The sequence below is a fragment of the Hyperolius riggenbachi genome, chromosome 1, assembly GCF_040937935.1.
Source record: "Hyperolius riggenbachi isolate aHypRig1 chromosome 1, aHypRig1.pri, whole genome shotgun sequence".
NCBI lineage: Eukaryota > Metazoa > Chordata > Amphibia > Anura > Hyperoliidae > Hyperolius > Hyperolius riggenbachi.
Window position 1 is genome coordinate 479,604,811 of NC_090646.1, and position 26,166 is coordinate 479,630,976.

At 44.8% G+C, this 26,166-nt stretch overlaps 1 protein-coding gene and 1 long non-coding RNA gene across 8 annotated transcripts in view; one reads left to right on the plus strand and one right to left on the minus strand.

Annotated features, from left to right (window-relative positions):
• The window catches only part of ADCY4 (adenylate cyclase 4), a 183,414-nt gene extending 167,669 nt beyond the window's left edge, over positions 1 to 15,745 (plus strand). For all 6 annotated transcript variants that reach the window (XM_068241582.1, XM_068241574.1, XM_068241565.1 and 3 more), the window contains exons 19-26: positions 76 to 260; positions 2,511 to 2,595; positions 6,081 to 6,239; positions 6,373 to 6,519; positions 8,491 to 8,598; positions 8,738 to 8,852; positions 8,999 to 9,123; positions 14,925 to 15,745. In XM_068241582.1, the coding sequence (XP_068097683.1) occupies positions 76 to 260; positions 2,511 to 2,595; positions 6,081 to 6,239; positions 6,373 to 6,519; positions 8,491 to 8,598; positions 8,738 to 8,852; positions 8,999 to 9,123; positions 14,925 to 15,077 (1,077 nt within the window). In that variant the 3' untranslated portion in view covers positions 15,078 to 15,745. The remainder of the gene's footprint in view (positions 1 to 75; positions 261 to 2,510; positions 2,596 to 6,080; positions 6,240 to 6,372; positions 6,520 to 8,490; positions 8,599 to 8,737; positions 8,853 to 8,998; positions 9,124 to 14,924) is intronic.
• Positions 1 to 26,166, minus strand: part of LOC137521828 (uncharacterized) — a 39,802-nt gene that overhangs the window by 7,926 nt on the left and 5,710 nt on the right. For both annotated transcript variants that reach the window (XR_011022217.1, XR_011022218.1), the window contains exon 2: positions 10,461 to 10,528. This is a non-coding gene — a long non-coding RNA (uncharacterized lncRNA). The remainder of the gene's footprint in view (positions 1 to 10,460; positions 10,529 to 26,166) is intronic.

Consider the following 26,166-nt stretch of genomic DNA (forward strand, 5'->3'; position numbering starts at 1 on the left):
GGTTATTGTTATGCCTGAACACAATATTTATCTAAGCTTTCATCATGTGGCTAATAATGTGTTTCTTCCTTCTAGTATTATATGTACTGCTGTATTCTGGGGCTTTTAGCGTGTTCTGCCTTCTTGCTCATGAACTTTGAAGTCAAGCTGATTCTTCTGAGCGTTGCCCTGGTGATCTACAATGTCATCTTCTTGAATACTCACAGCTGGCTGTCTGACTGTTACATGGATTGGTTGACTGTAAACCATAACATGTCCAGGTATTCCCGAGTCACTGTTTTCTGTTACTGCATATATGCTGCACCAACAAAACAAATGGTTACAGCAATGGTGTCAAACTGCATTCCTAGAGGGATATATCCATGCCAGTGTTTAGGATGGACTGAAAAGTGGAGAAATGTGTTCCACTTGATAAAACACACCTTTCTTGATTCAGTCCCATCACTTAGTTTGAGCTGTGCCAAAAATGTGTGAGGACCTCAGTCCTTGAGGACTAGAGTTCCACATCCCTTTACAGAATCACAAAATAAGACCTTTAGGACAGAGGGTTTCTTCAGCTCAAATAAGACTAAGGAACATATACCCAAGAGGATCCATCTTTTCCAGGCACAAAGGGTCTAGCCCAGATTTTTTTCCACTTCTTTACCTTGGAGGAACCCTTTCAACAGTTTTCAGATCTCAGGGACCCCCTGCAGTAACAGAGGCAGAATGGATTTATTATATAGTATATATTATAGTATTTTATTGTAGTATTGCTCATTAAAAGTTGGTGAGGCTAAACCATTTTTTTTTTTTATTTCGATAGTCCCCATTCCATGCTTATCCTTTACAGGGCATCCATTTTGGGCCCTCCATTATTGCAGTTCCTATTAGGCGCTGGTCTAGTTTAGGAGACACAGCAGGGAACAATCCTCCAATCACAGCACCCTCTACAGTATAACTGGCAGAATAGTGTGGGTGTAATTCACTACAACCTATCTGAAACCTAGCCGTTCAAGAGGGTGCCATCCACCCAATCACTTTAGTGGATTTTCCCTATAAGGTTTCCTGTTGGGTCCCCTAAACTAGACTAGCGCACCTGTTATTGTTGCTTTTGGGGGCGAAACGATCATCAAATAACACAGTCAGATTGCATGTTGTGTGTGTAATGGAACAATAAACCTGTGAGTTCCTGCAAACTGTCTTGAATGCGCACCCCTCTTTGGAATACTGTATTGGATGGCTACTAGGTCCAACACCAACAGCATTCCTGCATAAGGAGTGTTCTTGGATTTGGCCTAGCCAGTTGTCACAATATTCAGATGTTGACTGTTGTTTGGCTGAAGGTGTGTATTTTTTGAACCTTTTGGTGAACCAGTTACCTAGTTCCTTTTTGAGAATTTAGATTTGCACAATTCCAACAGGGGAAAAAACTTTTATGGAAAATAAGTTCATATTACATAGCATGGATGCTCAAATTCGGCTTCGGGAGATACCCGGATAGTTGCAATCTGGATATCTCCCAGTAAAGCTGGGCGGGGGGGGGGGGGTGGTCAAGCTTACCTGTCTGACGTCTTCTTGAGTACGTCCCTCGGCGCCTCCCACAATGCGGTCCACGCGCATCACGTGACTACAAACACTTCCTCCTTCAACCCGGAAGGAGGAAGTGTTTGTAGTCACGTGACCGCCGCGTGGACCGCATCATGGAAGGCGCCGAAGGACGTACCGAAGAAGACGTCAGACAGGTGAGCTTGACCCCCCCCGCCCAGCCCGCACAGCTTTACTGGGAGATATCCGGATAGCAACTATCCGGGTATCTCCCGAAGCCGAATTTCAGCATCCATGGGTACTAGTTTGCTTGGGCTCCTGGTGATGCTTTTAGTTATAATATCGGTAATGTTCTATTACCCCTTTTTGTGTCTTGTGTCTATACATTCTGATCATCATGTTACATTTGTCACTGTAATCTCTATATCTACCAAGAATAGCCTGTGTAAAGTCTTACCGTGTGATGAGTAGAGCAGAATGCAATACATTTCATGTAATGGGTTACCCTCTACTCATCGTGGGGAAAACTTTATGTATGTTAATTCTGCTTAACACTGTTTATTGCTTACTCCTCTTTGTATTTTGTGCTTAGTTGTAGAGCAACCAAGCAGGGTTACCTATTCCAAAAGCAAGGATTGTGATTGGTTGCTCTAGGCAACTGCTCTAGTTTTTGCTCCAGTGTTTCCTTTCTCTCCCTATGCAAATCAGTCCCTATGCTATCTTGAGGCAAGTGAGAAAAGGTTGCTGGGGAGGAAGAGAAAAGGTGCAATGCTGAAGGGATTGACAGTTAAACTTTAAAGCAAATTCTTTGTGTAATTACAACAAGTGGAGAAACTGACTGCAAGCAAGTAATTGGACAGCTAAGAGTTAAAGATCACCATCTTGCATATTAAACAAGCTTAATACTGTGATTACTTTTCATTTATTGTACAGAATATGGATGATTAAAACAAATGTCACTCCTATTCTTCTTCTGTTGCTAGGGCTGGAGTCCTGAAAGAGCCAAAACTTATGGGCAGTATTGCGTTATTCATCTTCTTCTTTACCCTTCTTGCCCTGGCCAGACAGGTGAGTATTCTCTGTGTAATGATGTCATTGGTGTTCATTGTGATACCAGCCAGCTCTGTATATTCTGGTAACATAACATGGAAAGGTGTGTGCTGAGGAGCCAGCCGCCAATCTGAGGCAGGTCTTCCTACAGACACTTTGATAAATGAGCTTCATAAGCTGAAAACTGACAGATCTGGAACAGACGCTGCTCATTTACTTCTCCATTGGTGAATGGGATTTGCATTAACAAGCACACAGTATGACTAAATAGAAATTCCCCTGACTGTCACATTGAATGTGTAATACAATTTGTAATGCTTGTTAAATGCTATTACAAGTATTCAGCAGTGTTTAACTACCTCTCAGGCTGGGAATTACCATTGGGTTAAATGGGAAGGTTAGCCTCCTTTCTTAAAAAAAAAATAAATAGGATAGACTGGGGAAAACCAGAAGCTGGACTCTACGACCTACTTCCTGTTCCAGTGATATAAGTCAATGAAAACGTTCTCAGTGAGGATACAGACAGTTAACATTTATGGTATTGTGTGACAGTAATGTAATGGGGGTTTTATTGCTGATCTTGTGGCTGAGCTAATTCTGTCATTCAGAACATGAAGTCATTGGAAATCCCCCCCCCCCCCCCCCCCCAATGGAGAGACACTTTATCCAAATAAAGTTTTTAAAGAGTCATTATTTTAGGTAACCACATTTTACAAAAAAAAAAGTAAGCCACAGAAAGAATAGCATTTTGTACAAGTAAATTGTCAAGTGTCTGAATCACAGTAATCCTATTGGTTACAGCTCCTTTTCAAATGTAGTGACCTAATTTCCAAAGCATAATGTAAGGGTCTGCTCTAATAAAGTAGGACCTATACTGTAGCCGGAGCCACATTCTTGGTGTCACCAAAAGCTAGTCCCTACAGTGTATGAAATATAGCAATAGATTGTACTCAGAACAGTCATTTGGGAAATCACTTTTTTAACAGATTCTTTGCTATTACGCAGATCTTTAATTATGTGAGAGTGTCCAGCTGCACAGATACAAAGGGCATGAGTTGTCTTAAGCTCTACTCTTCCTGTTTCCTAGACTTGCATTCTAAAAATGCTTTGAGCGTTGTTTCCTTAACTGATTGAAACGGGAAGTTTTTATAATTCCCAGTCACCTCCAGTCCTGATAATAATTTTCCTGAGAGCCCAGAGGAAAATATGGCTTATTCAGAATGGGAACCACCAGAGATGGCCATGGGTAGAGTGTTCCAAATAAATAAGTGAGACCATCCCATGTCATATAATTTAGAACCCATTACCAAGAAATGGAGTGGGTGTGGCTTACATTTTATCTGATTCTACTTTAATATGTAGTTTGAAATTTGTATGTCAACTATTCTAATTGACAAGGCAGGTGAATAGTATAGCCTGATATCTGGAGTTGCCTTACACTCATTGTTATAAGAGCTGTTAGCAATGTTTTTTTATATATTTTATAATAAGACGAGGAGTTCTGTGCCTCTATATAAATGTCATAAACAAAGATATGATCTGGTGGAAGAACCCTGAGGGACTTTGCATGCATTCAATGTTACCACTTCCATGTAGTAGGAGCGCTTACCCACACAATCTGTTAATAGTATTCAAAATCTGTTCAAAGTGACATGAAAGTGGTAAAATTGGCCAAATTTGGATATGTGTATGCATCCTTAGAATGGAAAGAGTTTAAAAAGGATAAAGGGCCCTGCAGAGAAGATTTATTTTGATAATGTTTATCATGCCAAACCAGGTGAAAAAGGGTTATCCCATCTATGGAGATGCAAATGTCCTTATGGTTGCTGGAATATCCATGTCAAGATATGTAACAAGCTTTGGTAGCCGTTTGGATGGAAATAGCTTTTTAGGTCGTTGGTGAGCTCGTTAGGGAAGAAACTGTTCAGAGCCTCGCATTTGTCATGGTTGCTTTCAAAGCTGGAGAGCAGAAATGGTTAATGAGATGCAAATAGTTTTGCCTTGTATGCAGATTTCTTGCAAATTGTATGCAGCTTGGAATTAGGACAATCAAATTCAGCAGGAAGTGCATTTGACCTGGCCAATGCCAAGCAGCATACAATTTGCATACATTTTGAATGCAAAGCAGAATTCTTCACATTTCATTAACCACCACTGTAGGTCAACATATGTCGTACTTTCATTAAATTTAGTATTAAAATTAGATTAGTGACAAAGTAGGCCATGCAAAATGACCCCTTTTCTGTTGTTCCTCGCACCATTCAAGACAAAAAGGAAAGGAAGGAAATGAGCAGAAATTAAGCCTGCCTTCTTTTGTAGAAGTGCTAGCTGCCAGGACATCAGGTGGATTCAATGACTGTAATGCATTCAGAGTCAAAGGGCTTGATTCACTAAAACAAAATAGCATGCCTTATCAGAGTTAACATGCCTTATCACAGTTAACACGACTTATCGCAGTTAACATGACTTATCACAGTTGACACGCCTTATTAGAGTAGCATAGCGAGTGCTACAAACGTATGCCTGCTAATTGGCAATGGCGAAAACTCCACTCGTCCAGCCCTGAGCCCCTGTGGGTCCAATCACTTTAAAAGACATTATCCCCACACTTTGATTGGAACAATAGGCTGCCTGTCACTTGACAGGAAACTTGACAGTCTATTGGCCCAATCAAAGTGCGGGGATAATGTCCTTTAAAGTGATTGGACCCGCAGGGGCTCAGGGCAGGACGAGTGGAGCTCTTGTCATTGACAAATAAAGGGCAAAAGTTTGTAGCGCTTGCTATGCTACTCTGATAAGGTGTGTTAACTGTGATAAGGCATGCTATTTGTTTTAGTGAATGAAGCCCATAGTGAAGAAAAGGAGCATGGAGAATATGTGGTCTGTGATGCCAACAGGACATCTTGTACCAGGACAGTATTTCTCAAAGTATTTAACCTGGAAAGTCAGCATTACTTAATGGACTGCAACAGAAGACTCCACATATCTCTCACAACAGGTTCACTTCAGAGCGAAGCTTTGGGGAAACAAAAAGCTTTCTTAGATGTGTGAAATACTTCTGTTTTAAGCCCGGTACACTCCTTCAGTTTTGATTGGCCAGTTTTACCACCTCCATATATTATGAGGGTCAATGGATTTTAAATACTATGAGCAGATTGTGCAGGTAAACTCTCACACTAAATGGAGGTCGTTAAATTGGTCAGTAATTAACCAATGAAAATTGAAGGTGTGTACCAGGCTTTATATCCTTGACATGGGGAAAAATGCCAATGGGTCTGTGATTTAAAGTACTAGAGGCAGATGATCAGCAGGACAGCCACACAATTACCATAGTTTACAGCCTCCATACCCCACTCTTTAAACCAAGCCTGAAATTATGCTACAAATGTGTCGTGGCAGCATCATGTATAGCCCCACCGGACACCTGTCTGACACAGTGACATACTTACAATATATAGTATTTTATTTCTTTTCTGTAAGAAATGTTTGATTTTTGTCTGTAGAATGAATTTTACTGTCGGCTTGACTTTTTGTGGAAAAGGAAGTTTAAGATGGAGCGTGAGCGCATAGAGACTATGGAGAATCTGAATCGAGTCTTGCTAGAGAATGTCCTCCCTGCCGATGTGGCCCAGCAATTTATTGGACAGAATCTTAGGAATGAGGTAACCTCTCACATCAGCACAGGAGGTCTTGGTCTCTGGATTATACATACTTTTACATCGGATAATGTTTGCATGAACTTGAAGTGCACTGCTTATAGTTCTTCTACTTAGTACATACCTCTTATTCTTGCAGGACCTGTATTACCAGTCATATGACTGTGTCTGTGTAATGTTTGCATCCATACCTGACTTCAAGGAATTTTACACTGAGTGTGATGAAAACCACGAAGGTCTAGAGTGTCTGAGGCTGCTTAATGAGATCATAGCAGATTTTGATGAGGTAGGTTCAATAGTTTGATTACTAAATAAATTTAGAAGTATTTTGTAAGTTGAAAGTTTTCGATAGTTGAAGGTTTAATCTAAAGCAGTAAGCAACAACTGAGAAACCAAGTGTACAGTATGAATGGTCATTAAAGTGACACTGAAGCGAAAAAAAATTATGATATAATGAATTGTATGTGTAGTACGGGTAATTAATAAAACATTAGTAGTAAAAGAAAAGTCTCATATTTTTATTTTCAGGTACGGTATATAGCTTTTTTGTTATAACATTGCATCATGCTCTAATGTTTGCAGTTTACAAAGTACACTCTGTATTTTAAACTATGAAACAGAGCAGAGCTAATGGCCCTATGAACTTCTCTGCAATAAAATCTTATCTGAAGTCATCTTTCATTGTTTCTTTGATGTATAAGTGCTTCAGAACATAGCATTGATCTCTGACTAAATTAGTCGGAGAGTTCAGAAAAGCAATGTTTCTAAACTCTTCCTGTACCAGAAACAATATGAGATTCATATCTGTGCTACTAATGTTCTATTTCTTAGCTGTACTACACATACAATGCATTATATCATAAGTTTATTTTCACTTCAGATTCCCTTTAACATACATTTTACGGTATGGTATGAAATAAGTCAGTGGTATAACAGTACACTGTCTACTGAAACCAACATAAACCTAGAAGAAAGGTACTTAAAGGAAACCTAAAATGAATGAAAAAAATCCAATTTTCGTTTTTTGCGACTTAGCCAGTTGATGGCCACTGCCCCTGCACGGCACTGGCCGCTCGCGTCCTCGGCCACGTGCATACTCAACCACACTGCCGTCGCCGGGATCGTCCTGCGCAGACCCGCGCAGCCAGGGCTACGCAGCTGCAGTGGGCTGACTCGCCAAAAACTAAACTGTGTCAATTCGGGGGTCCGGAGGATTGGTATGTTACGTCGCAGGCACAGGGCGGCTGCACGGAGCCGGTAGAAGCCCCAGATAAGTTAAAGAGAACCCGAGGTGGGGTTCTAACAATGATATCTGCACACAGAGGCTGGGTCTGCTTATACTGCCCAGCCTCTGTTGCTAGCTCAATCCCCTCTAAGTTCCCCCTGTGCTCTGCTATGCCCCCATAAATCACAGCCGCGCTGACGACACGCAGCGGGCTGTGTTTACCTATGTACTGTCACTCTCGCCGCTCTCCCGCCTCCTGCATAGCTCCGGTCCCCGTCCGCGTCCCTTTCCTCCAATCAGCGGGGAGGGAAGGGACGCGGGCGGGGACCGGAGCTATGCAGGAGGCAGGGGAGCGGCGAGAGTGACAGTACATAGGTAAACACAGCCCGCTGTGACACGCTGCGTGTCGACAGCGTGGCTGTGATTTCAGGGGCATAGCAGAGCGCAGGGGGAACTTAGGGTGGATTGAGCTAGCAACAGAGGCTGGGCAGTATAAGCAGACCCAGCCTCTGTGTGCAGATATCATTGTTAGAACCCCACCTCGGGTTCTCTTTAAACTGGATTTTTTCCATTCACTTTAGGTTTTCTTGAATGGTGCATTTTAATCTGCGAGAAATATAAAATGTTTTAAAAATCTGTTCAATTTAAGAATTGCAATCATATTTAAGATCCGATCATATTGATCGAATTGCTGTAAAATCAGATCATTTTATTGTATCTTGTGTGGCTACCTTTACATGTATGTGTACACATGTAGTTTACATTTTATAATTTTTCACGATAGTGGTCCTTTTATAATCCCATCCTGAAAACAGGAAGCCGTGCAGTCTCACCTGCTTCCAAATTCTGCCAACAGTTTACACTTGTCTACACAATGCCAGGGCTGCTTCCCTCTTCTGCTGCTATGATAGCTGGTGCTGAGATTTTAAAATCAGAAACTCAACTCACATACTTTGGTTGCTGCCAGTCATAAAGTGAAATTAACTAAAGGGTTTCCGTTAACTTAACTGTACTTGTTTTATGTATTTTTAGCTACTCTCTAAGCCAAAGTTCAGCAGTGTTGAAAAAATAAAGACCATTGGCAGTGCGTACATGGCAGCAACCGGATTAAATGCCACGTCTGGCCAAGAAAACCCGCAGGTATCCTTAGAACTTCAGGCTCACTTTTTATGGTCCTGTTTATGCATTTTCTGTGTGTGAAGGTCTCTTCCAGTTTATTTCCACATTATCAGTCTAACAGTATTCATCCCTCCATGCCTTTTCCCTCTGTATCTGCCAGGATGGAGACCGGAATTACAATCACATTGGCATCATGGTGGAGTTTGCTACTGCACTCATTGGAAAACTGGATCTGATTAATAAGCACTCGTTTAACAACTTCAAATTGCGTGTAGGTAAGTCATTTTAGCCATTGGTCGTTGTGGTTTGATTAATAGAAACACTAGGAGAGATGGCTCTGCCCCATTATATTTATCATATTCTTCTTGCCTGTAAGTCCTTATTGAAGTGATTTTTATTTGTCTTGTTTACCTCCTGCCAGGTATTAATCATGGACCTGTAGTAGCTGGTGTAATAGGAGCGCAGAAGCCACAGTATGACATCTGGGGCAACACCGTCAATGTAGCGAGTCGCATGGATAGTACTGGAATACTTGGTAAAATCCAGGTAATACTTCATTTTTGTAGTAGCGAGGCTTTCTTCTTGTCGTTATATGGAGGTGCCCTTTCTCTCAACAGCAATACCTACATCGGATTATATCACCTGTGCATCATTTGTAGACGGTTGGTAATAATGTGTGCAAGTAAATCCTGATGGAGGCAGCCAGATAAAACCCAGATTCACAACACTGATCTGGTACTAACTAACAGAACAACCATCAATATAAGCAGTGCACACTTATTACTCCCACAGGTGGGTGGGCACAGCCTTACCACATCATACACCACCAGACTGAAAGATGCTGCTTAAATCCTTAATGCTAAAGTCTCCATTAAAGGAAACTCCTCAATAAACCTGCTTCAAAAATACAACATATGTAAGCTTTGATAACAACACACTTGTAAAGCACTTTTCTCCCATGGCACTCGATAGCTGTGTGTGCATTTTATCTTCTTCATCAGGAGCTTTGGAGCAGTCCATCAGCAGAGGGGGGACTGTGAGACTGCCCCTCCTGCATTGTTTAATCCATGTTTTTATGTTTTTGTCCCGTCATACAGCCTTGGAACGGTCATGACTGCGGGTTTACTGAAGCTACTGGTCTCCACCTGTCAAAATCTAGAACTATATGTACCGGTGTCCTCTCTGCAGCACAGCTTTTTAAACACAGCAGCAGCAAGAACAGGGCTCTGATCAAGATACCTTGCTTACATCAGGCAGTACTATTTTAAGCATTCAGCCTTATATTAATTGAGGGAAATCGTGCAAATATCAGCAGATCTGACCACCCAAACAGACTGAGGCTGGATGTGCCCAAATGCGAACATTATGCTGAAATATCTTTTCACTGTTTTCACATTTTCATGTGCAATATTTTAACTTCTTGATTAAGTTTGCATGCATTTAACAAATTGCAGCAAAACACAAAGCCTTTGAAACCCTTGCAATGTTCGGGAAAAAGCTGCAACACAAAAGCTAAAATGGAAACAAATACAAAAAATTGCTGAATCGCAAGGAGCGCATAGAAAAACATTGCGAATGTAGTATGCGGTGTTTGATGAAATGCAGCAAAACATATGCGATTTGCTCTAGTGTGTGCGCTGCCTGCAGTGTCAGTACTGCCTGCAGTGAAAGAGGACAAAGCAGAGGCCACTGCAGTGTCAGATTCCATAGAATTCTAGCAGCCTTGTTCAGCAACATAACTGCTGATACAGATGGAGTGCTTATCTGCCCTAGGGTCTGGTACACACCATTCACTCCAGGATCCTACCATAGATCAATCAAATGATGGGATTGGGCAAGAAAATATACAGTCTATTGCTTGACCCATTGATCAAAATACTTACCATTGTTATATGCGTGTGTCCAATTCTGGTAGCCTTTTTCCTCTTTATCTTTTCAATCAAAACCCAGTCTGAAAAATAATCAAAATTTGAAGAAAAAAAATTCATACGTGTTCACATTAGCATTCTTCTATATCTTAAGTAGAATCTAAAGTGAAAATTGCATGAGGGGTATGCTACTGATTCTGCTTCTTCAGACAGAGCTGGTGCTCTCATCTTGATGCTGCACCGATAAAAAAAAATCTCAGCCAGAGAGATGACACATCTCTGGAATACTGCAGGAAAAGACCAGCCGCTTCAGCAAGCCTGCAGCAACATTCGTTCCCAGGCTGAGGGACACACACAAAAAGCTGTTGAGTCAAATTCTACAGGAACAGGTTTTTCATAATCAACCCTCTGCTAACATATTGCTTCAACACTCCTGATGCCAACAGGAAGTATAGGGGAACCTTTTAGGGACAATGTTAACTTGAAGAAATGGGAAAGGGGGTGAGGGTAGGATAGGGACACAAATCTATGGATGCTTATATTTGCCAATACCACTGTATTGTACCGTATATAACATGATTACTGATAGTTGCCTGTTATGATTAGACTGTTACCATATAGTTATTTTATCGATTCAGTACAATTCACACACATTTGGTATAAGATTCCTTTCAGTCCTATCCTTTCATGCACAGATACCCTTCCTAGTATTACCCCAAGGCCTTACTAGGTCAGTTCACTGCCTTGGCATTCAATTCAGACAACTGATACAGAACAGTCATGAACTAAGTGACCATTCTTTCCTATGGGCGCTATCACACATTTCCATTGCACTGTTGTCCACTGCTTTCCACTGTGGAGAAGTCCTGCAGTATGCATTTTCCCCGACAGCAGATTATGTTGCCATTCCTTTGGTGAACAGCATGCCTTCACGATAGGTCTACGATTAACCATTCTTGTATGGGATGAAAGCGATCTGCACTTCCTCCCCCAAACTTTTTAGCATTTATCCGCTTCCACAGGCAGCCCTCTCACATTTCCTTTACATAATGTAAGCTTCAGAACACATCAGCTATCAGTCTTTATTGTTTTGTGCCTGATCTGCTTAGATTCTCCACCATTACCCAGCTTTGGCAAATGTCATTAATCCAGCATACCGGTCCTTGCTATATTAACTGTGTAATATTTGGCTGCAGATTTTTGTAACCTTGTCCTGAGTCATAACCGACCATAGTAAGGTTTGTTGGAAGGTTAATGACATCATAGTCTAGTGACTGTAGTGCTGCATACATTTTTATTAAAGCCAAGTGGTGTTTGTGGAATCACTGAGGTTTCTGGGCTGTTCTCCAGCCCTAGAGAATCCCAGTAAATCAGGCCTTACCTGTTTGCCTTCCACAGTGGGTACAATTGACAGAGCTGAGCTTCTAGGCATGAGCATTCAGCTTTCATAGCTTCTGCATTCAAATATGTTCAGTTACGATTTTTCCTCTAATTTAATATTAATAACCTGACCTGTGTTCAGTTTGCAGAGTGCTGTTATATAAATATACCCAAAAACAGAGTGAATTATTAAACAGCACTTTTGTTGACTGACTTAGGAGAAACTGTCAGATTCCATATTTTCATTATTAGAGGATACAATTTACTAGACAGAGACAGGAGACAAGAAGCTGTGCCAACTCTTCTCAATATTTTAATTGTTGGAAAGCTGCTACAGGAACACATGTATGCATTCATGTGTCTAAGTGTGAGTTTAATGAGAGCAAACAAATTAAACAGGGATTGACTGTGCATTTTTCTCCTCTAGAAAGTATAGTCAATTGAAGTGAAAAAACTTGTGTTCACTTCAAACATTAATTCTTCTTAAAGGGAAGTGTCATTTTAATGTTTCTGTACATTTATAGATATGTGAATTTCTGGAAGAAACCAATATTTTAATCACGGTTACAGGGCGTAAAGCACCCACCCAGCCCCAAGCCTGCTCCAAGCCCACAGCCAGCACCCACCCAGCCCCCAGCCAACAACCTCCCAGCCAGCATCCACCTAGACTACTTACTAGGACTACTTACTGCTAACTGGTGGACAGCTATGGCTACCTACTATCTAGGGACACATCTCGCTACCTAATGCTGATACATATGGACACATGGCTACTTCATTCTGTTATCTGTGGAACATAGCCACCTATTTTATGTATATTGGGTGCTCTTGGCTACTTAATTTATCATTTTTTGTTTTAATCTGGAAGCATGTGACTAATTGAATTTTGAGGCACATGGCTACTTAATTCTCATGCCTAGGGGACTATGGCTACTCAATTTATGTATCCAGGGACATTTTAAACTCTGGTATTTAGATTGCCCAGCTGCTTAATTCTGGTATCTAGTGACAACACGTTTGTCTTACAACAGTAGTGTGGGCTGCAGAAAAAAGCTTAACCTCCTTGGCGGTAACCCCGTGTGTGACACGGGGTAAGCCGCCGGAGGGTGCCGCTCAGGCCCTGCTGGGCCGATTTACTTAATTTTTTTTTTGCTGGACGCAGCTAGCACTTTGCTAGCTGCGCCAGCACCCCGATCGCCGCCGCCGCGCGCCCGATCGCCGCTATCCGGTGCGGCGCGCGCCCCCCCCCCCCCCCCCAGACCCCGAGCGCTGCCTGGACAATCAGTGCCAGGCAGCGCCGAGGGGTGGATCGGGTCTCCCAATGACGTCCCGACGTCGCTGACGTCATCCCGCCCCGTCGCCATGGCGACGGGGGAAGCCCTCCAGGAAATCCCGTTCTTTGAACGGGATTTCCTGATCGGTGATCGCCGACGGCGATCGAAGCGGGCGGGGGGATGCCGCTGAGCAGCGGCTATCATGTAGCGAGCCCTCGGCTCGCTACATGATAAAAAAAAAAAAATTAAAAAAAACTGCTGCGCTTCCCCCTGGCGGTATTTTTCATACCGCCAAGGGGGTTAAAGAGACTCTGAAGTCTCCTTACAATCCCGTTTTTATTTTAAAAACCTCCTAAGTATGTTTGCCCTAACTAAAATGCTGCATCCCCGCGGTTGAAATCTAACTAAATCCCCCCAAACTCCCCGGGGCACACTGTGGGGAGCGTTTCCGTGAGAGGCAGAGCTTTCAGCTGCAGCTCTGCCTCTCCACGCATCTATCAGCGCGTATCTCCGCCTCCGCCCACCCCTCTTAGTCTTACTTCACTGAGAGGGGCGGGGGAGAGGCGGAGATAGACGCGTGTAGATGCAGCGCTGCAGCTGTGAAAGCTCTGCCTCTCACGGAAGTGCACAGGGCAGCAAAATCCATGAGCAAGAAAGTCATGGATTTTGCAAGGGGAGTTGGGGGGGGGGGGGGGGGGGATTTAGTTCGATTTCAGCTGCGGGGATGCAGCGTTTTAGTTAGGGCAAACATACTTAAGAGGTTTTTAAAATAAACACGTGATTTTAAGGAGGCTTCAGTGTTTCTTTAACTGCCTTTCTGGCAGTATTGAATTGTAATCTCCCATTTCTTGTTGGATTGAGATCTTCCAACTTGTGGGGTGAAAGGAGTGGGCAAAAATTAATTGGACTTCCTGGGGCCCTGTATGGTTTTAATTCATATCCGGAGCTCAAACTAATTAGCTGTGATTGTGTGGGTAAAGGTAAGTGTTAAAAGTAGAGAGGGGGGTTATAGTGTTACGATAGGAGAGTCAAGAGGGGAAGGTTAGGACCAGAGTGGGAGGTTAGTGCTAGGTGTCAAAAGGGGAGAACATTAGTGTTGGAATAGAGTACAGAAAGGAAATAAAAAGAGATTTGATAAAATATCCTGTGTCAAAAAAAAACAGACATCGATAACAAATGTACATGAGAAAGGATACTGTTTATACATGGGGGGTTGTAGTTTCAGTGTTTGTCATAGGGCTCGTACTACACATAGCAGACCATTTCATTTGCAAACCAGCACTGTCAAAATAAGCAGGACACACATTTCAGGGAGCCAACAGTCATTCTCACATACAGAGGACAGCAACAGCAGGGCACAGACTTGCATTTAGATTTAAGAACTGAATTAAAAAAATTGCAGGATGCAAGAAAGAAAACTGAAAACAAATAACATCTAATTCTTGCTCCCTGTAGCCATCTGTAAATGTAGTTTTTAGTAAGTGTATTTGTTAAGTAGGTTTGCTTTAAGAGCCATGTCACTCAGGGAACTTTGTTGCAGAAAGTAGTCACTTTGACTTGTCACTGGCAAAAATGTGCTATAAATGCAAGTCTTTTGCTAAAAGTCAGTAGTAGTATGTCAGCGACTGAAGACTATCAGCATTTTTCAAGACTGACATGATTGCTGATGACAGTAACTTTCAATACAAGTCTGCAAGTCTGTTGTGCTTTGTCATTTATGACTTAGCCCTTACAGTTTGTATAATACATTTTGAACAGACAAGATGAATTCCATGTATACAGATCTGTTTCTGGACTTCTATTGATATTGTCTCCCTTCATTCAGGTCACAGAAGAAACCAGCAAAGTTCTCCAGAAGCTGGGGTACACTTGTGAGCGGCGAGGAGTCATCAAGGTCAAGGGTAAAGGTCAACTCTGCACCTACTTTGTTATCACTGATATGGCACGTTCCAGTTCCCAAGGAAATGTTCTGAATTAAAAGCCATGGAAAGAGAACTGTAATGTACTCAGATGGTTTCCAAGGCCCAGAACACTAAATCGTCCACAAGATTATTCCCAGGAGAAAACTTCAGTAACCCAAATGGAATTCTGTAGCGCTTAGCTATTTCCAATAGACTTAAAGAATGCCCATAAAAAGACTAAAGCTGAGGACATGTGGACAGGTATTTGAAAGCTGCCGACCTGGAGAAATGACCAATTTACTCTGGAATGCCCTCTTCGGGAACATGAGGACATTCTGCAAGCACTGCCATATAATGCAATGGACAACGTCTTGACATCTCAGCTGATAGTATCTTGTATGATTTCATACACAAAACTGTGAGACTGTGAAGCAGAAGATGAACATACTGTTATTGAAAGACCTGCCAAAACAGTACAATGAGAACTCTAGCATATTGCTGCACAAGTAACTCTACTGTATGTAGTCTGTGATGCAGTTCATGGAGGTAAGATAAATGCCTGCATGAGAGAGAAGTGAGCAAGCTGGGACTGGCCCACCGTTCTTACCAGAGACGGGAACTGTGTTTTCTGTACTGTAGAGCTGCTCAGTACAGCTAGACATATCAAGGTGTACATAGATATATTTATACACAGCATTGCCACTTACATTGTATTTATTCATCACAATAAAGTCTTGTTAGTAAATGTTTTTTTCTTGTTTTATCTCTATAGAAAGCATCTTGTAAGTTAATGGTGGATTCTCATGGGAACCTTTGTGAAAATGCTGAAATCCTTTAGACTCCTATAAAGAGTAACAACTGTCGTCTGTGGGCTTCAGCAAGAGCTAAAGAATGTTTGTTTGCATACCTGGATGCTAGTCCTGGCATTAAAAGATAATTTAAGCCCCATACAGACACTTAGGGCTTGATTCACTATGCGGTGCTAACCTACTTAGCATGTCTTAAGTCTTTAGGCGCGCTAACCAGGGTGCTAAGTAGGTTAGCACCGGTTTTCTCAATCAGATCGCGCGCTACGTACCGCGCGCAAAGTTTTGCGCGCGCTAAGTCCCATAGGCTTTAATGGACACTTCGCGCGGAGCGCCCTGTGCTCTGTGCAGTGCCCGCGTAAAGTTTTGCGCGCATAACTTTTCACGCGATGCGGCTCGCGCGCAAATTAGTGCGCGAAAAGCTTGTTTAGACGTGCTAAGGGGGTTTTCACAGGCGTGCTAACAGTTAGCACCGCTTTGTGAATCAAGCCCTTAGTCTACGTTGCCCTTAACGATTGTTCCTCGTTCATTGACAGTGTGGCGTTCATTGACAGTGTGGGACAAGCTCCTCTATCCCAGGAGTCTGAAACACTACAGAGTGCCCCCTATCCATCCCTATTCTGGGTTTCCCCCACAGGGAAAGAAGGTTGTGTGAGTGATGCACCCCCTCCTGCACCGTGCACAGAGCCTAGAGCCTATTCCACATGTGCCCTGAGATGTCATAGCCCTCTATAACAAGTATGGCCACCCTAGCCCCCACCTTCCTTCTCATAACAAGTGGTGCTACACCTTTCCACCTCCCCCAATATGTGTCACCAGTTATAACTCCCCTCTGCAAATGTGGCTAATACAACACCCCCCTCTTCCCATTAACAATATAACTCTCCTCATAAACCCCCATCCCCTGCAAGTGTTGCCAGCATGGCTAAATGTGTGGCCAGTATAGCCTACCCAGCCCCCCCATAACAAGCACAGCTAGTATGAGTAACCAGACACACACAAGCCTCCCTCCATATCTTAAGAAGCACAGATGCCATAGATCCCCCCTAGTTCACCCAGTTACCCCTCCCTATATGAAGAGTAGTGTAGTTATAGCAGTCAGCAGGTGCCTGTGATCCTGTTACCTTGGTGCTTCACTCAAGGATCTAACAGATGACATACTCAAGAGCTGAAGGGAGGTAACAGTTTAGCTTGGGCTGCAAACAGCCATGAAGAGGGGTGGAGAATAGACCAAACCACAGCACTGGAGCAAGGATGGAGATAAACTGCAACTACCAAGGAGTTTGGGAGTCCCTGGAAGGTTTGAAAAGGCCACCCCCCCCCCCCCCCCTCCCCTTTGCTAAGAAAAGTAGTCTCCACCTACCGCTCCTCAGCTCTGTGTTCCTCTACCTCAGCCTGGCCATGCTGTGGTTCACATGCACACTACTTGGCTTGGCAACTGGCGCTGGCTTATTATCAGGTGGGTATTTAGGGGCATCCCCATATCACACAATGTCTCAGCCTTTTGAGTGTAAGTATATGCCCAGGTGTTTGAGTGGGGCCATGGCTTTGCATGCATTGTCTAGGAGTCCACTGATGTGTGTACTAGCCTCTGATCCAAAACACAGGTCGATGTATATTCAGGTGGGTAGGTGACCACCCATATAACCAGTAAGTACATTTGTTACAGATTCGCTTTTTTGACGCCAGCCCTGCAGAAAATACCCAAATATTTGTGAATAAGTAATTTATCTTTCATCTCATTTAATTGTAAAAATAACTAGCTGCTTCTTTGAAAGGTATGCCTTCTGCCCCAGCATAGCCATACACAGAATGCAAGAAAGCACTGGGGGTATAATGGGTTCACAAAGGCCCAATGGAGCATTGGGGTGTTGCAATGGCCTCCCAGAAGCACAAAAAAAGCATCGGGGTGTTTCAATGACCTTAAAGTGGCACAAGGAAGCTTTAGGGTGTTGCAATGGCCTCACAGAAGCGCACGAAAGCATTGAGAAGTTGCAATGACCTCACAAAGGCACAAGAAGGTGTTGGGGTGTTGCAATGGCCTTACAGAGGCACAAGGAAGCATGGGGGAGTGGGTGGTAGGTTGGGGCAGTTGTTTGGAAACTGTGATTGACATATCTGCCTGTTGTTAGTACTATTTGTATGTTATTGAGATCTTCTCATTGCTGTCAAAAGTATGACTGCGCTATTGGCATCCCCCTTTCTTACTGGACACACCTATGGAAACTAGCCGCATGACAATTTTTGCCGCAATCCCCCTTCAGATTTTTGGATTCCTCTATTATTCTTAAAGTGAACCAGAGACGAAGCACCCTCATGTATTTTACCATTTACATCAGTGGGAACATTAGAGAAAACACCTACCCTGCTCTCTGTTTCATTCTTCACTGCTCTGCCTGCTTCGAATCAGCTCTGATAAAATCCCAGACTGAGCATTCAGTCTGCCTTTGCTCAGGAATCATTATAGCTAAGTCTGTCTTCTCTGATGTCTTTTCAAGCCCAAGCCTGCCCCCTTCTGGCTCTTCAGCTATAATGATTCCTGAGCAAAGCCAGACTGAATGCTCAATCAGGGATTTTATCAGGGCTGATTCGAAGCAGGCAGAGCAGTGAAGAATGAAACAGAGAGCAGGGTAGGTGTTTTCTCTAATGTTCCCACTGATCTATATGGTAAAATACATGAGGGTGCTTCGTCTCTGGTTCACTTTAAAGAGGAACTATAGCCTAAACAAACATACTGTCATTAAGTTACATTAGTTATGTTAATTAAAATAGATAGGTAATATAATCTTTTACCCATCCTGTTTTAAAAGAACAGGCAAATGTTTGTGATTTCATGGGGAGAGCCATCTTTTTGGTTGAAAGGAGGTGACAGGGAGCATGAGACACAGTTCCAACTGTCCTGTGTCCTGATCACCCCTCCCAGCAGCGCGTGCAAGGCTTCCAATCTTACATAGTTACATAGTTATTTGGGTTGAAAAAAAGACATATGTCCATCGAGTTCAACCAGAGAACAAAGTACAACACCAGCCTGCTCCCTCACATATCCCTGTTGATCCAGAGGAAGGCGAAAAACCCTTACAAGGCATGGTCCAATTACCCCCAAAAGGCCTGTAGCATACCCCAATAAGCAATTGGCAACCTTTATTTCCACCATGAATATTTATTCAAATATTATCCAAACGGACTCCACATCTTCACAATCTTCCTCCATCTCATCGTTCAGGACAGCTGTAAAAATAAATTCTTAACAAAGAGACAAACCCCTCTACCTTTTTTCCCTGTTCTATCCTTCCTAAACACATTGAATCCCTCTAAATTCACTATCCAGTCATGGCTTTCATCCATCCATGTCTCGGTTATTCCCACAATGTCATAGCCTTTGTCAATCAGAATGAACTCTAGTTTGTCCATTTTATTTGCAAGGCTCCTAGCATTGGTTACCATGCACTTTATGTTTTTACCACCACGTTTTCCAATTTTGGTTACATGAAATGGGCTACTTGAAGTATTACCAACCTCCTTACTCTTTACACTGTCCCCACCCCCCTCTCCTCCCCCCATAAAGTTAGGCTCCCACTGTCTTTTTACCTTATCTTGTCTACATATTGAGACTTTACCCTCCTGCCTCCCCTCAGATCCTAGTTTAAAATCTCCTCCAACCGTTTAGCCATCTTCTCCCCCAATGTAGCTGCATCCTCCCCATTAGGTGCAGCCCATCCCTGCTGTAGAACCTGTAGCTGACTGCAAAGTCTGCACAGTTCTCCAGAAACCCAAACCCCTCCTTTCTACACCAATTTCTCAGCCTCTTATTTAACTCCCTAAGCTCCCTCTGTCTCTCAGATGTGGCACTGGCAGTATTTCAGAGAACACCACCTTGGAGGTCCTTTGCTTTAAGTTTATCTCCAAGTACCTGAAAATCATTTTTGAGGACCTTCCATGTACCACTCACTTTGTCATTGGTGCCAATGAGTACCATGACAGCCGGGTCTTCCCCAGCCCAATCCAATAATCTGTCAATTCTTTCCGATACATGCTGAACCCGAGCACCGGAAGACAGACTGTACGGCATTCACGGTTTCTTCGACAGATTACCCTATCTGTGTGCCTAATAAATAAATCCCCTACAACCAGTATCTGTCTATCCTTAGCTGCACTCCTATTCCCTTTCTCGTTGCAGCAGTCTGCCCCTTGGTTGCTAAGGGACACATCCTGCTGCAGCATTGCTACTCCAGAATCATCCTCCCCAATATTACGCAAACAAGCATACTTATTAGGTAGGGACAACTTGGGACTAGCCTCCCTGCCACTTTTTTCACTAACCCTTCTAACTTTTACCCAACTAGTGGCTACCTTTGCTTCTTGCTCCGGCTGTACTCCACCCACCTCATCTTCACCGGTTTTTTCCAGTGTCTGGATCGTGAGATCCAAGCTTTTCTCCATGTTGTGTATGCGTCTCAGTGTTGCGAGATGCTTATTTAGCTCTGTGACTTTAGCCTCTAATTGAGCAACACGCACACACCCAGGGCAATAGTAAACACCCTCAATCCGCTGATCAAGGCATGCATACATGTTGCAGGATGTACACTGTCCAACATTAGGACTATTGTGTGGGGAAAAATTACTTAGAGTAACTGTCAGGCTGCAAAAGCTAATTTAAACCTCTATTCTCCTGTGTTAAACAGTTTAGAAGGAAGCCAAAAAGGCAATACTGAAGTTAAAAATCTCTCTTAATGTGATGTGTGCTGAACAGCAAAGCTGTTATTCCCAAGCTCGTAAGGAGGCCGGCGGGACGCATAACAGATACTGCAAAGCATTCTGGGGCTGCTTCTCCCCAGTGCACTACCTTGGGTTATCCCCTTCATTTCCCTATCACGCCCTAAGGCTGCTTTCACAGTGAGAAGTTACAGGCTCATGTTACAGCAGCTTCTAACAGCAGCCTAAATTTACAGCACTGAAAAAATCACAGGGCACATGTTCCGTTAGAGTATACTGCATGAGTCTGCTATTTTTCCTAGCCACATGGCTAATTAATATTCACTGCACAGTAGTGTTGTCCATTAGGATCTTTTTTGTGAGTCGAATCATCAGGAAGCAGGGAGGATATGACATCACAATTGGCTTCATAGGAGACAGACAAACATAGAACCTGCCATGAGCTGTCAGGAGCATCATTCTCTGCAAATCCTATATTACATTTCTGTGAAATCCAAACGTGGACAGTGAAATGCATATGTAATGTAAGTAGAGCCAATATTTAGCTACCGATATGTGTTTTTTTTCTCTGAGACCTTATACCTAACAGCTCCTCTTTAAAGTAAACTGCGGTGGTAAAATATGAAACGGGAGAGTGAGTGAAGCGGGGGTGGAGGAGAGGGGGAGTGAGTGAAGCCGGGGTGGAGGAGAGGGAGAGTGAGTGAAGCCGGGGTGGAGGAGAGGGAGAGTGAGTGAAGCTGGGGAGTGAATGAATCTGGGGTGGAGAGGGAGAGGCAGTGAAGCTGGGGAGTGAGTGAAGCTGGGGTGGAGGAGAGGGAGAGTGAGTGAAACTGGGGAGGAGGAGAGGGAGTGAAGCTGGGGTGGAGGAGAGAGAGAGGGAGTGAAGCTGGGGTGGAGTCCTCAAAACTTAAAGACTACACCACAACGTGCCTAGCACATTCTAACCAATGCACAAAAACGCAATATTGTTTGAAGGGCAATTTTATTTTATTTTTGTCCTTACCTGCTGCTTAAAGTACTGCCTCTCCCTTTGTGCCTGTGTTCTAATTAGTGTTGGGCGAACACCTAGATGTTCGGGTTCGCGAACGTTCGCCGAACATCGCCGCGATGTTCGGGTGTTCGCGCCGAACTCCGAACATAATGGAAGTCAATGGGGACCCGAACTTTCGTGCTTTGTAAAGCTTCCTTACATGCTACATACCCCAAATTAGCAGGGTATGTGCACCTTGGGAGTGGGTACAAGAGGAAAAAAAAATATTTGAAAAAGAGCTTATAGTTTTTGAGAAAATTGATTGTAAAGTTTCAAAGGAAAAACTGTCTTTTAAATGTGGAAAATGTCATGTTTCTTTGCACAGGTAACATGCTTTTTTTCGCCATGCAGTCATAAATGTAATACAGAGAAGAGGTTCCAGGAAAAGGGACCGGTAACACTAACCCAGCAGCAGCAGCAGCACACGTGATGGAACAGGAGGAGGCGCAGGAGGAGAAGGCCACGCTTTGAGACACAACAACCCAGGCCTTGCATGAGGACAAGAAGCGTGCGGATAGCATGCTTTGTACCGCCATGCAGTCATAAATGTAATAAAGATAAGTGGTTCAATAAACAGGGACCACGCGGCAACGCTAACCCAGCAGCAGCAGACGTGATGGAACAGGAGGAGGCGCAGGAGGAGAAGGCCACGCTTTGTGAGACACAACAACCCAGGCCTTGCATGAGGACAAGAAGCGTGCGGATAGCATGCTTTGTACCGCCATGCAGTCATAAATGTAATAAAGATAAGAGGTTCCATAAACAGGGACCGGCAACGCTAACCCAGCAGCAGCAGCAGCAGCACACGTGATGGAACAGGAGGAGGCGCAGGAGGAGAAGGCCACGCTTTGAGACACAACAACCCAGGCCTTGCATGAGGACAAGAAGTGTGCGGATAGCATGCTTTGTACCGCCATGCAGTCATAAATTTAATAAAGATAAGTGGTTCAATAAACAGGGACCACGCGGCAACGCTAACCCAGCAGCAGCAGACGTGATGGAACAGGAGGAGGCGCAGGAGGAGAAGGCCACGCTTTGTGAGACACAACAACCCAGGCCTTGCATGAGGACAAGAAGCGTGCGGATAGCATGCTTTGTACCGCCATGCAGTCATAAATGTAATAAAGATAAGTGGTTCAATAAACAGGGACCACGCGGCAACGCTAACCCAGCAGCAGCAGACGTGATGGAACAGGAGCAGGCGCAGGAGGAGAAGGCCATGCTTTTTGAGACACAACAACCCAGGCCTTGCATAAGGACAAAAAGCGTGCGGATATAGCAGCAATGCTTTTTGCCGCCATGCAGTCATAAATGTAATACAGATGAGAGGTTCAATAAACAGGGACCGGAAACGCTAAACCATCCCAGATGTTCGTTGGTCATGTTACTTGGTTGGGGTCCTGGAGTGTTGCGTAGTCGTTTCCAATCCAGGATTGATTCATTTTAATTTGAGTCAGACGGTCTGCATTTTCTGTGGAGAGGCGGATACGCCGATCTGTGATGATGCCTCCGGCAGCACTGAAACAGCGTTCCGACATAACGCTGGCTGCCGGGCAAGCCAGCACCTCTATTGCGTACATTGCCAGTTCGTGCCAGGTGTCTAGCTTCGATACCCAATAGTTGAAGGGTGCAGATGGATTGTTCGACACAGCTACGTCATCTGACATGTAGTCCTTGACCATCTTCTCCAGGCGATCGGTGTTGGAGGTGGATCTGCACGCTTGCTGTTCAGTGGACTGCTGCTGCATGGGTGTCAGAAAATTTTCCCACTCCAAGGACACTGCCGATACCATTCCCTTTTGTGCACTAGCTGCGGCTTGCGTTGTTTGCTGCCCTCCTGGTCGTCCTGGGTTTGCGGAAGTCAGTCTGTCGGCGTACAACTGGCTAGAGGAGGGGGAGGATGTCAATCTCCTCTCTAAAGTCTCCACAAGGGCCTGCTGGTATTCTTCCATTTTGACCTGTCTGACTCTTTCTTCAAGCAGTTTTGGAACATTGTGTTTGTACCGTGGATCCAGAAGGGTATAAACCCAGTAATTGGTGTTGTCCAGAATGCGCACAATGCGTGGGTCGCGTTCAATGCAGTCTAGCATGAATTGAGCCATGTGTGCCAGAGTCCTACCAGAATCCTCATCATCCTCTTGTGAGCGTTGTGATAGTTGTTGTGATGCATCATAGTCGTCACCTTCCTCCTGGTCTGCTTCTGCTGACCATTTGCGCTGAATTGTGGAAGTCTAACGTGCACCGCTCTGGCCCTCGTCAGTGGTGGCATGAAATTCCTGCTCCAACTCCAGCTGTTCCTCCTCCTCTTCTTCGTCATAGCTGCTGGGGCCAGCGTTTCCTGAGGCGGATGGCCTGATGTTGGTACCATCACGCTGATCGTTTTCTCCTTCAGATTCCCCCAGTTGCATCATGACAGCTGTTTCCTTGATTTTCAACATTGACCTCTTCAGTAAACACAGCAGTGGTATGGTAATGCTGACTGAAGAGTTGTCACTGCTCACAAGCAACGTGGATTGCTCAAAATTTTGGAGGACTTGGCAGAGGTCCAACATGTTGGCCCAATCGGATCCACAGAAGCTTGGCAGCTGTCCGGATGCGCCTCGGTACTGCGCCGTCATGTACTGGACCACTGCACTCTTCTGCTCACAAAAGCGGGCTAGCATGTGCAGCGTAGAATTCCAGCGCGTAGGGACATCACACAGCAAGCGATGGTGGGGGAGATTGAAGCGCTCCTGCATCTTGGCGAGTGCCCCCGAAGCAGTACTGGAATTTCTACAATGTTTGGCCACTCGACACACCTTCAACAGAAGATCGGCCATGCCTGGGTATGTCCTCAGGAACCGCTGAACTACTAGGTTCATCACGTGTGCCAGGCAAGGGATGTGTGTCAGCTTAGCCAACCTTAAAGCGCGAATGAGATTACTCCCATTATCACAACCATGCCCGGTTTCAGGTCCAGCGGTGCCAGCCACAAATCCGTCTGTTCCTTTATTCCCCTCCAAATTTCCTCCCCTGTGTGCTGCTTATCCCCAAGGCAGATCAGCTTCAGCAACGCTTGCTGACGCATGCCAACAGCTGTGCTGCACTGCTTCCACGATCCTACTGCTGCTGGTGCTGGGTTAGCGTTTCCGGATGAGGTACAGCTTTGAGATGCGTTGGAGGAGAAGGAGTCAGAGAGGTAGGTGCTGCTGTTGTTATCCAGTGGGAGGGACGGCGGTGCAGCTGTTTGCGGCGTGGGCAACACCCGCGCCGTAGCAGGTGAGGAATCGATGCCAGGCTCCACAAGGTTCACCCAGTGCGCGGTAAGGGAGATGTATCGACCCTGGCCGAACGCACTCGTCCAGGTGTCAGTGGTGAGGTGAACCTTGCAGGCAACGGCATTCTTCAAGCTTCGGGTTATTTTGCTGACCACGTGCTCATGCAACTCAGGCACTGCAGAGCGCGCAAAGTGGTAGCGGCTGGGAACCACGTAACGTGGGATGGCCACTGACATCATGCCCTTGAAGCTGTTTGTCTCCACCACTCGATATGGCAGCATTTCGCAGGCCAGAAGCTTGGCTATGCTGGCTGTTACTGCCACGGCCCGGGGGTCATTTGCTGGCAATTTCCTCTTGCGCTCAAACATCTCCGACACAGACAACTGAACCGTAGCGCTGCACACGGAAGGGCTGTTGGTTGAGAGACCTCAAGAGCACTACTCCGGAAAGTGACAGTGTCAGCGTCGTCTGATGTTTGTGAATGTTGTGAACCACGCAATGGCTGGGCTACTGCTGCTGCTGAGGCGGGTCTGGTGGTGAGTCTGGTGAACCCAAGGGAGGCAGTGTTGTTGGTACCCTGTCCTGCCGCGTTTGCCCAGAGTGGGATGTTTGGATAGCATGTGGCGGCTCATGCTGGTGGTGGAGAGGTTGTTAATACTTTTCCCCCTGCTCAGGCGGGTCTTGCACACCTTGCAAATCGCCATGGTAACATCCTCAGTGCAGTCTTCAAAGAAAGCCCAGACTTTGGAGCACCTGCCTTGCTGGCGATTTCTGTTTGCTCCTCTTTTGCCTCTCACTTGAACTTCCACGCTTGTGGTGCCTGAAATTGCGCGCCGCCTACCTTGTGGCACAAGGCGAACTCGTGCAGCAGTGGGTTCTTCAACAGACTCATCTGTGCTGCTGCTACGACGGCGATGTTCTCGTTCACAAACAAAATCTGGGTCTCTGTCCACATTGTCCATACCCTCCTCTTCCATCTCCTCAAACTCGTCATATGTCATTGTGGGGGGCCGCCGCCGTGGAGTAGAGCTCCCCAGAACAACCTCTGCGCAGCTCACTCCAACGTCGTCTTCCAGAGCTTCTCGGCCGACCTCCTGCAATTGCAACCCCTCCTGCCCAACTTGCTCTGGGATTTGGGTTTCAAAGTCCTCGGACTCGCCTTGTATTTCAGTGCCCGGTGCATTTCCCACAGTTAATGGTTGTGAATCCGGGCACAACATTTCTGGCTGTTCCTCCATTGACCTTTCAAAGGTGGAAGTTTGTTGGCCTGGGAATCGCTCCTGCGAATACCCCATTGTGTCCTGAGGTAATTCATCGGACTGGTTATCTGGCAGTTGTGTGCGTGGTGTCGCTGCCGGTT